Genomic DNA, 11,307 nt, shown 5'->3' on the forward strand with positions numbered 1-11,307 from the left:
TGGTTTTGGTTTCTCAGAGAAAAGCGGCGTCCGCCTGCTCGCTCGCCGTTAATGTGAAGACACGGGCTGTTCTGAGAACTGCGGCGATGATGAGAATTTATAAGCAGGATCAGATAGACATGTTTTAGGGACAACCGTTGTGCGTTATAACATCACAAAAACAGACGGAATTGACAAAGGGCTTCCTCTTTTCCAGCTAAGGTTTGTCATCAGCTCACTCATTGTTCCATTTGTTCTTTAAATGGACCCGTAGCACTTGCCTGGGAGGGCGATAGGACAGAAATAGACAGGAAATCACTACCCAGATATCATTTCCTCTTTCCTCCCATGACATCATCCATCAGTCAGTCAATAGGGCATCTCCTATTTGCCCACATCATCTCCAGTTCAAGAAATGGTTGAAGAATGATTTATATTTAAACGATACAGAAATATATTGTTTGATTATTTCCATGAATTTTATTAATGTGAGTGATAAAAACTTTTTATCTCACAATTCAAAAAAATTTTCTCGTAATTACGATTGCAAATCAACTCGCAACTCTATATATAAACTTGCAATTGTGAGTTATAAAGTTAGAATTGCTGCTCCAGGTGTGTGTTCCCGGTGGGTGTTTTCACTTGGATGGATTAAAGCAAGAGCACAATACCAGTAAATAGTTATAACACCATTATTGGCTACACATCACTTTTACTTTCAGTTTCACTTTCAATTCTGATAACAATTAAATCAGAATTATAACATGTAAACTCACAATTGTGGGGGAAAAAGAGTCTTTGCAACTGCAAGAAAAAAAGTCAGAACTGTGAGATTAAAAGTTTCAATTAGCCTTTTAATTTTTATTCAGTGGCAGAAATGGGGTTCCATACAGACTGGAGCCTGTTCAGGTCATCATGTGATCACATAGAGACATCAGTGCAGTTTCCTCAGGCCCATGAGAGAGCTTTCATTCCTGCTTCCAAACACTGCTCCCTCATTTTCCTAAAAAACATCGGGAAAATGACATAGCAGGAGACTGAAAATATGCTCAGGCGTGATGTGTTTATGGGATAATTCTGTGGGTGTGTGTGTGTGTGTGTGATGGATGATTACACCTCTGTCTGAAAGAATCTACTCAGGTGTTTTTTTTAACATTCAGAAATAGAATGTTTTTGTCTAGTCTAAGCTTTGGGGTGCTAATCTGGCAATGTGAGATTCATGCATAACTTGAGTCATTTCCTGTCGTAAAAAAGTGGCCTAAAATTACTGAGGTTAATATTTGATTTAGTCCCAAATCGTCCAAATTTGCATCTTTTACAATACTCTATTATACATTTGTATTTTTTTTGACAAGATTGAAAATCTTTCTTCTCTTAGGTTAGCCCATCAAGTCTATCAGGAAGGAGAAGATTAAAGATGAACAGGACATGGTTCACATTCGACGAGAAATCGAGATCATGTCGTCTCTTCGCCACCCGCATATCATCTCTATATATGAAGGTATTCTTTCTCTCCATCCATCCATCCATCCTCTATCTATCTATCAAACTCAGCAATAAATAAACATACAATTCTAATGAATAATCTTTCATTATCTATTGATAGACTTATGTTGTGATGGACAGATAAAATGCGTTTGTTCTATTGATGTAATAATGCTCAAATTAAAGGCCTCCGTGAATATGAAGCTAGTCATTCCTGACCAGCATGTGTTTCAGCCGTTAAGCTCTCCAGTGAAAGTCTGTGTTGATCATTTCTAAAGACATTTTGCCAGCCGCTCTGGTTTGTTCTGCTGATTCTGTGCCTGGCGAGCTCTCGGTGCGCATGACTCGAACGTTTTTCCGTTCAAAGTCCGTCTGGGTTTATAGGGCAGTTTATTTTTGAGGAGTTGCCGTATTCATCTTTGTTCTGTGTCACGACTCCGCCTGTGTTGTGGTTGGCCCGACTCAAAGAGGGGAGAACACCTCTTTAAACGAGTCTCCGGAGTCTTTTTTCTCGTGTCTGGCTTTTGTCTTTCATTGCTCTAATGTCAGAATGTCTTTCTCTTTTAATTTCGTGCAATGTTAAATTATGTTTGTGGGTTTGGGCTGGTCGTGGAAATTTTTGGATGGAGGAATTCATAGCTTGCGTACCCATTTAGCTGCGGGAACTTTCCCAGAGGAAGATTTATATTACTCAATGGTTGCTCACAGACTTGGATATCTCTATTGCTTCTCCTAAAATTCCTCACAAATGAGACCGTCTAAGTACAGTGTGAGACATTTTAGGTTTTTTTTTTTTCAGGAGAAACATTTGAAAAGCAGGTGACTTGAGCAAAGTCTCCATTTAGCTGCATTTAACCTCACTGTGATCTAGGAGAAACAATTGAGATGATCTCATTTGGGATCTTCCATCCTCACAGACTGTGTATCACTGTTGAATTCAGCACTGAGCTCCGATATTTAGCATCACTGTGAGAAGACTCTGATTTACTCTCTCTGACACAGTATATCTGTGTTACGTTCACTCTGTTACCCCTCTCTCTCTCTCGCTAAACTATATTTGCACAATCCCAGAAGGCCTTGCGCTTGCATTCCCTGCTGTTCTGTGGAAAGCAATGGCGGACAGGAGAGATTCTGTAAAAAGATGAGAAGCGGTTCTGGACGTGTGACAGGAGCCGGCGGCAGCGCCAAACGCTTGGGTGGGGTGATGTGTATGAGGATTTTTGGGGTTTTGCAGAAACAGCCACTTTCTGCTGTGTCGGACTGTAATTTGCTGTGTTTGTTCCTCTGGATTTTTCAGCTTCTCCTGGTCGTTAACAGATTCCGCTGTAACCTGCTGAACTTTCTGGACTGGCCACTACAAAACAAAGTTTTTTTCATTTTTATGCATCCAGTAGTTTTGTACTTGTACTTTTTCATTGTGGTTGCATTCTGAAGAAACAAGGCGCCACAGAAACATTTATTTTTTGACTGGACGCCTCCCTGTTGAAGCCTTGGCCTGTGTAAACTACACATGGGTCATGTTATCCAACTGGTCAATTCCTGAGGCCTACAACTTTATCTAGATTTTTTTTTTTCTTGTCTGTTTCTTACAACTTTTATGTAGAGACTTACTTTCACTTTTCACTTTTTGGAATTGCATTATGGAAAAAAATACTGGACAATGTAACTATTGTGAATGATACGGCTGACTACAAACATTTTTATACTGATTTCAATCTGGTATACAGATCATTAAAAATACATTCTGAACATGTATAAATAAAACATCACGAATAAACACGTGTAAATAAACTGATTGGATTTTTATGATGTTGTTTTGTTCTGTAGTGTTTGAAAATAAGGACAAGATAGTGATTGTCATGGAATACGCCAGTAAAGGTGAACTCTATGACTACATCAGCGAACGCAGACGCCTGACTGAGAGAGAAACCCGACACTTCTTCAGGCAGATCGTCTCCGCTGTGCACTACTGCCATAAGGTACACACCTCTCTTATCGCTCTCCTTTCCATTCTTTCTCTTTCTCAATCCCTTTCTCTTCTCTGAGAGAGCCTCTTGTTTCATCAGGGTTTCCCGCAGAGCTGCACGTGCAGTTATTCGATGAAATCAGCCCGCGCAGTGCGAGTCTATTATCTTTGGCTCTTGTCAGATTGGGAGGAATCTTGGAATAGACAACTGATGTGAAACAGCTTTGCATCATGGGTCGCACATTTCTGCATTTAGCAGAGCTGTTGATTGAGTAATAAACCACCCATTTGTACAATTTCATGAAGTATTGTGTATGTGTATAAGAGTTTTTCCAGTTTCTTACAACTGAATTGTTTTCAAGACTTTTCGATAGAGTTTGAAACCGTAACTCAGACATTTCCCCAGTCATCTCAATGGCAAAAAGTGTCCCAATGTACTTGAATTCACTCTTTATTTATAAATGATGATTCTTTTGTTTTGTCCACCATTTTTGGGTGGATTTTTTTGTGACTGAGCTTGTTGCAGTGCATTATGGGATTGTATTCAGATACCTCCCTACCTTATTGAACAGCGCATCAAAGTACGGTCTAATCAGGCAGATTACTAGGTTATGATTACTAAGTTTGAGATAAGACAGTCCAATTCCCCAATGAGCCAATCAAGGTCCCCGTGGACCTCCACTGAATGGGCTGGTTTGCAGCTGAAGATTACGTGATGTTATATATCAGGGCAGGGGATCTTCCAGACACCAGAGGGGAGGGTAATGAGTCATCATCGCCATGGGCAACCACAATGCAGGGGATTTTCGGGTGGGGTCGGCCCAATGATCCAAGAAAGCAGCCTGTCAAACTGTCGATTTATAGTTCATCTGTTAAACACTGTGCATGCTGAACACATGCGTCTTTCATGGCCATCCGACAGCTGTAACAAACTCCCTCAGATCCTAAACCCCTTGTAACTGGGTTTCTGGGCGTGCTGTAACCTGAATGCTGTGTGTTACTTTAAAGGGAACACAAGGACTAACTGCACAATCATGCTCCAATCAAAAACTGGTGTCTGAACAGGACTGTAATTACAGAGTGTGTTTGTGCGACAGATGTCAGAAGTTAATAAGGTTTCTGTTGGTTATGACAGTATTCCCTCAGAACTCTGAAGTGCATTCTGACGTTTTCTTTACAGAATGGTGTTGTTCACCGGGACCTGAAACTGGAAAATGTGCTACTGGATGAAAACTGTAACATAAAAGTAAGCATGTTACTGAAACAGCTGCTACATCCTAGTTCACATCCATGAACTATAGAGTAAACAACATTAGGATTAGTGGGACCCACAAAATAGTATATAGAAAGGAGGGTGTACTGTTTCCAATAGATTTTCTCCACCTCAGTAGTGTTTAAATACAACCATGTGAACTTAACAATTAAGAAATGGTGTGCTTCATTCATGAAACAAAACAAGCAGGATGTTGAGAAATCACTCTTTGTAAAAGCAAACACTGACTCAGTAAAAGTAAACCAGAAAGTGTTTTTGTTTACGATTATTTCTCTAAAACCAAATGTATTTATTGTTCATTCAGATTGCTGATTTTGGGTTGTCCAACCTGTATCATAAAGACAAGCTCCTCCAGACCTTTTGTGGTAGTCCACTGTACGCATCCCCAGAGATCGTCAACGGCAGACCATACCGTGGTCCAGAGGTGAGGCATGCTCAAATAAAGAAAGCTTTACAAGCGGCTCTTTATGTTGAACTTCTTTCCAGGATCATAAAAACATGCTGGAATGGTTTACTCCAGGCCTGCATTACGTGATGCACAGACATAAACCCTTGAGGTTTGCATCATCGTAAATGAACCACCCCAAAGTTTCATTATGCTAGCGTGTGAAATCCACTCTGAGTGGCTGTGATCTATCAGAGATCTCTGTGTGGTTAGTGAAGCCTTATTCTGCTCTTTGATGGGATTATACTTCCACATATGCCTAGGAACAGGCAAACACACGCTGTGTACTTCCTTAATGAACATGGAGAGCAGCTGGAGTTTCTTTCTCCAAGTATCTCTGATTAAACATGTCAAACCTTGGTCAGAGTTTTAAGGCTCTTTAGAGCTTTACATGTGCTGCTCTTGTGGTATATAGCTCAGGGCTTTGTTGCAGTTCAATCAAAGAAAGCAATGAAAGTCTCAATTTCCTCTCACCCTGGTGACCACCTTATGCAAAACAATTACTCCAGTCTATAAGTAATGTCCTGTGAACTGACAACTCAAGAACCTGAAAAACCATCCAGGCTGCTGGGGCGATCTTGAGATTTCTGGCCTACATACCTTGTCCTTTCAACCCACCTTCTACAGGAATTACATAATAGAAGTTGTGTAATAGAATGTCTCAAAACATATTGATTGCATATAGAGTTGAAGCTTAAAAACAGCCTGAAACCAACAAGAGTGGAAGACTTGTACCATTTGATGCTGTTTGGTCTTGCTGGAGTGTCCAGTTGCTTTCCAAAAAGTCATGCCATCAACAGATTTGCGCATGAAAGCACAGCCAGCATTAAACACCCAAGTCTTGCAATGTGATTTCTATCCCACCTCCATAAAACAGAATATCTGGAGTGTTATTAACAGTAAGCAGTAACTCAATGTTCTTTCAGAGTAAGCTGAGGTCAATGCCATCCATTATTTGCAGGTGGACAGCTGGGCTCTGGGGGTGTTGCTGTATACGCTGGTCTATGGCAGCATGCCATTCGATGGAGGGGACCACAAAAATCTAATTTGGCAAATCAGCAATGGAGAGTATCGAGAACCATCCCAATCATCAGGTACTGGTGTTGCATGAACTCTTAGAAAAGTTCAGAATGCCTTTTGTATAGAAAAATGTGTGCCGATGATAATGTTTCTCTTGATCTTGATAAGAAGCTTGCTTGGTCTTTTGTTTAGATGCTCGTGGTCTTATCCGCTGGATGCTGATGGTCAACCCTGACCGGCGGGCCACAGTGGAAGACATCGCCAATCACTGGTGGGTAAACTGGGGATGGAAAACCAGTGTGTGTGACTGTGAATCGCAAAGGGATGCTGGCTCACCCATGCTGGCTCGTCTAATTGACTGGCAGAACCGGACCGAGCCTCGGCCCACTAAAGCCATCCGGTCTGAGCCATTCCTGCTTGTCCACCAACGGCCCAAAAAGTCTAAGAAGGAGAATGATGATGGTGTGTCTCACTGTAATGGAGACGACAGTCTAGGCTTAAAGAGACCAAAGGGCATCCTGAAGACAAGAACCTCTGAAGAGCAACACTCTCCAAGTTCGGAAGAAATAGAATCCAGTGTGGGAACCCCAGAGAAGGAATCTGGGCCTGAAGGTGAAGAGGGCGAGGAGGAGCAGGGGCTAACAGGCAACTATCCTACCAAAGCGGTCTCTATCCTTCCAAAGAAGGGAATCCTAAAAAACAACCAACAACGGGAATCAGGGTATTATTCTTCACCAGAGCGCAGTGAGTCCTCTGATCTGCTAGGTGGCTACATTACACCGCTTGCCGCCAGCTCACCACCAAAGCGAGCAGTTGGCAGGAAGGGCATCTTGAAGCGCAACGGGAAGTATTCGACATACAGTGGCGCTCCTCCTTTGAGTGTCCTTGGGGAACCAGCACCTGGCGATTCTGGTTTATCCCGCAGTCAGAGTCGCCCATCTAGTATTGTAAGGGAGGATAGCGACACAATCACCAACAGTTCCTTCGGCAGCACTGACTGGCCCCCACCCGGGGCCCGCCCCAACATCAGAGGCTGTGTGTCTGCAGAAAACCTTCTCCAACTGGCCAACTTTAAAGGTCTCCAGGCAGCTCCTCCCCTACACAGTGGGAAATTCAGCCGAGGAACGCAGGGCTCTCCGGGGGATAACAGCAGCTTCTCTCTACTAGGAGATCTTGATGATATGACTCAGGTGTACCAACAAGCCCTGGACATCAGCAACAACCTGTCATAGAGATAGGGGCTAGTTGAGAGGGGCCTAGAAAGAAAGAAGTTGGAGCAAGTGGAAGATGTTTGTTTGGCATGTTGTTGACGACCAGTGCAAAACTGGGATTTCATGAATGTGAGTCCTTTTTTAATGGGATGGTAGTGGGAGTTGTACACAACCAAACCTTAACCTTAACTCCTAACCCTTAACCCTAATCCTACCCTACCCTACTTGACCTTTACCCAACCCCTATTTTATACACAGTTAAAATGTTAAAACCTAGGGGGATTTAAGGGTTTGAAGTAAGTAAAATTTAAGTTGGTACTCTGGGACATTATCCCCCTACAGACAAGGAATGATATTAAATGTTTACATATTGTTAAGTATAAGGTGAGTTATCATCACAGTATGGCGTCATGTAACAGCAGCCTTTATGAAACAAAAATAAGAGCCAACCTGAGTTGAGTTTATCAAGCACCTTAAAACTCTAACAGAGCACATGTCATTTGTGATTTTTACTCCCCAAAAAAAGAAACCAGGGTCTTGCTCCAAACGAACTGTTGTTGTGTATTATTTATTAATATATATATATATTTTTTTTAGATTTAGTGGTACAAAACTGGTGTGTTCTGGCAGTACTGGAAGATTAAGAAACTGAAATCTCTCATTGTCCTTGATTGGAACTGACATATATAATCGTTATTTTTCTTTCTCGGTTATTGTAATATGACATTTAAACTGCATATGTAATGATCAAACTTGTATCGATCCTATGAGTCGAAGCATATCTATGGATTTATAGAAGTGCCTTTTTTGTTTGTTTTTCATTTTTTTAATTCAGATTAAATTATGTATGTCATTTCCTTAAAGTGGAGAGAGATCCCAGAGGAAGCTGTCATCAGAGGAACAGCGTATTATTATTTTTATTTTATTATTTTATTTTATTTTTTAGATTGTATTGAATGCTTAGAAGAGCCCCAGGACCTCTGAGCACAAAGCCTACCCTACAGAACTACCCTACAGACTTCAAGGTTAAATTTGCCCAAATTCTGCCAAGAGGCTAGTGCTATACGATGCATTATTCAAGAAGAAGAATAGTCAGTCCATGACCACCTTGAAAGGGAGTTTATTTTCAGAACTCGCTGGGTAATTCAAGGTTCCAGCATGCTGGATTGGTTGTTTCTGATTGAGTCCTGACAGGAACATGTGTGCATGCACCATGTGTTTCTCTAGAATGTTACTCCTGTGGTTTCTTGATTGAGTTAGCTGACTGTTTAGAGTTCTGGACACCTTCACCTTAACAAGGTTTAACTCAAGGTAGAAATGTCAGACACAATCTCAGCTCCAAAGAATGTTCAGGCTGAGACAAGCTTGTTTGACTATTTCCAAAGGTTTTGGACTGTAGGAACATTGTCTCTTCTGATGTTTATGTGTTGATGCTTAGGGATTATAATCGCTTAGCTTTGAGAATAATGGATTATTGGTTCTCTGGTGAACTTTGATGGCCAAAAAAAAAAAAAGCCACATTCCAAAGGCATGTTTGGACTAGATCTTGTGAGCTTCCTGTGTCATAGGTTTGATGGGACAGAAGCTTCATTGTTTCAGAATCTTTAGTCCTTTGTTTGTTGTCTACCTGCAGAATTTCAAGTGCAATTTTTCGTTTTTAAAGGCTGTTGTCTAAATGTTTTTAGAAGGTAAGTGTGAAGTAGCTGTAGTAGAAAGAGAGGTGTTTACCATGGTATGTTCATGAAAGCATTTATGGATGGAAGACACTTTTCCAGTTTTGAAGAATTATTCACTGGAAAGGATGATGTAGCTTTGTATTTTGCTGCATGTAAAGAAAGAATAGTGCAAGTGTAGAAATAGTGAGATGAAGAAAGTAGATGAAAGGATAAGGCAAGTATTTTGTACCAAAGAAGGCGCTTATGAGTAAAGAGACACTAAGTTAGCTAATTGGTTATTAGTGTTAATAGAAAAATCATTTTTCACCAAAAAGTTCAACCGAACAAGATCATGGGAGGCATTTTGTTCAAAGGTGGTCCTGGGTAGATATTAAAGACACACCTAATGTGTATTGTATCGTACTGCATTTCTGTATTGCATTGTATTGTCAACTGGATTCAGTGATCAAATTATACTATGTTAGTATTTTTATGTTAATGCGCTTCTGTTTTTGATTCTCCAAAATATTATTATTGATTTACCTTACAGAAGAACGTTGTGTGTATAATCAACGATCTTCCCTGGGCTTTACAGGTTTTCAGTGCAGACATGCAGTGCTAATGCTAATGTCTAGCATTTGCATAAACAGACGATCAATCACAACTACTGCAGTTTCAACAGGGTCATTTGATGTGCGTCAGAAATCCCAAAAGCCGCCTCACAGATCCAACCCAATATTTGGTGTCACGACATTCATTATCAACCTTATTTGTCTTAATACCACCAAAATGTGCCATTGCTAACCATAGTGCCATCGTATCTTAGATTAATGGAGGCGGCCATCGCGAATCAAATTCAAACATGCTTTCTGCCAAACTGGAAATACCTGGTGCATATTAGTCAAAATTCAGCATAGAGGAAAACTTGACTGGATATTGTTTATTGACAGTACTGAAATGGTAGTATTATTATGTTATTTATGCATTATTTTATTTTAATTAATTACTTTTGTTGGTCAATGCCATAATCTTTTTTGGGGGTTTGGTATCAGTTTGAGAAACAAGGACTGCCAAGGAATTTTTTTGTTCAGTGCCTTTGCTATCTTTTATGATTTCGGTTTAATTTTTTGATAATGAAATTTTTACAATTGCATTTTTTATTCTATATTTATTAGTGGTGAAGCCATTTCATTTAACAGCACTCGTACAAAGTGTGCAAACAAACACTGAAAGACAACTGGAAGAACAAAATAAGAGAGATTGCGGTCATGTGGTTGTGTTGTAAAGCTTTGGTTGTGTATTCAGCTGCTTTGGTTGTTGTTAAGTGGAGATATCTCGCTAACCAGCAGTGTTGTGTACTACAAAACCAAATCTGTGTAAAACCAACTCAATAAACAAATCGTTTCAAAGGAGGTGATATCTGTGTCTACTTTATTTGATTGCACTAATGTTTTATTCCTGCATGCATAAGTCAAAGAATATCCTACCTTTAATATTTCTCAGTTAGCAGACCTCAGATCTTTCAGTGAACCGTTTGGATTAATTTGATTCTCTTTTTGTGTAGGGTTTCTTACAATATGAGGGTGAGTAAATGATGACAGAATACTAATTCTTTGGTGAACTATCCCTTTAAGCAGGCCAAAGGTTTTACACAAGCCCAGAGTACAGCAAAGTGTGCATGAACAAGAAACAAGATCTGAAGGGAGAAATATATAAAGGAGAGGCTGCTGTCTTTGCCAGCTTTAATTTGATCCAGAGCTCCAGGGCCCACAGAAACAGAACAAGAGAGCGTTTCAGCCGCGTGCCAGAGAGAAAGAGAAATATAGCAGACCTGCTGTACAAACCAGACCAACCCAAATACAGTTGTGCTGCTACAGTCCTTGTTTTTAGTCTTTAGGTGTGTCTCAGTCCGCTGTTGTACAATTCCAAGGGAGTCCCACTGTCAAAATTGCCCTCCGAAAAAACTCCCAGAATGCACTTTGGGGCATCAGCTGCTCACTATAGTCACTTGCTGGAGATGTCAACATCTTAAATCTGCTTAAATCTTATAAAGTTGAGATGTAGCTTGACAAAAGCATTCATTTTCTTAAACTACAATCACAGACAATTATATGCATTTAGTTTTACAATGTAAGCAAAGCCTGACCCACACAGGACAGATCGGTACTTTTGTGATCAGCAGGTGGCCTGTTAGGCCTGGCTTTCACTCTGAACTTGTTCTTTGAAGCAGTAATACTGATCCGGGAACTGTGAGAGATTATGACTGATTGTTA

General features: G+C 40.5%; 1 protein-coding gene across 1 annotated transcript; it reads left to right on the plus strand.

The window, feature by feature from the left end:
- Nucleotides 1–1,362: 1,362 nt before the first annotated feature.
- Nucleotides 1,363–10,446, plus strand: LOC113086543 (NUAK family SNF1-like kinase 1; the record flags this gene model as incomplete). The annotated part of the gene is made up of 6 exons (XM_026255439.1): nucleotides 1,363–1,480; nucleotides 3,292–3,443; nucleotides 4,611–4,676; nucleotides 5,008–5,127; nucleotides 6,110–6,242; nucleotides 6,361–10,446. Coding segments are annotated over 6 exons (1,629 nt in total), but the record flags the coding sequence as incomplete, so codon positions are not given.
- Between the last annotated feature and the right edge of the window lie 861 nt (nucleotides 10,447–11,307).

This window comes from Carassius auratus, unplaced genomic scaffold, assembly GCF_003368295.1.
Source record: "Carassius auratus strain Wakin unplaced genomic scaffold, ASM336829v1 scaf_tig00043299, whole genome shotgun sequence".
NCBI lineage: Eukaryota > Metazoa > Chordata > Actinopteri > Cypriniformes > Cyprinidae > Carassius > Carassius auratus.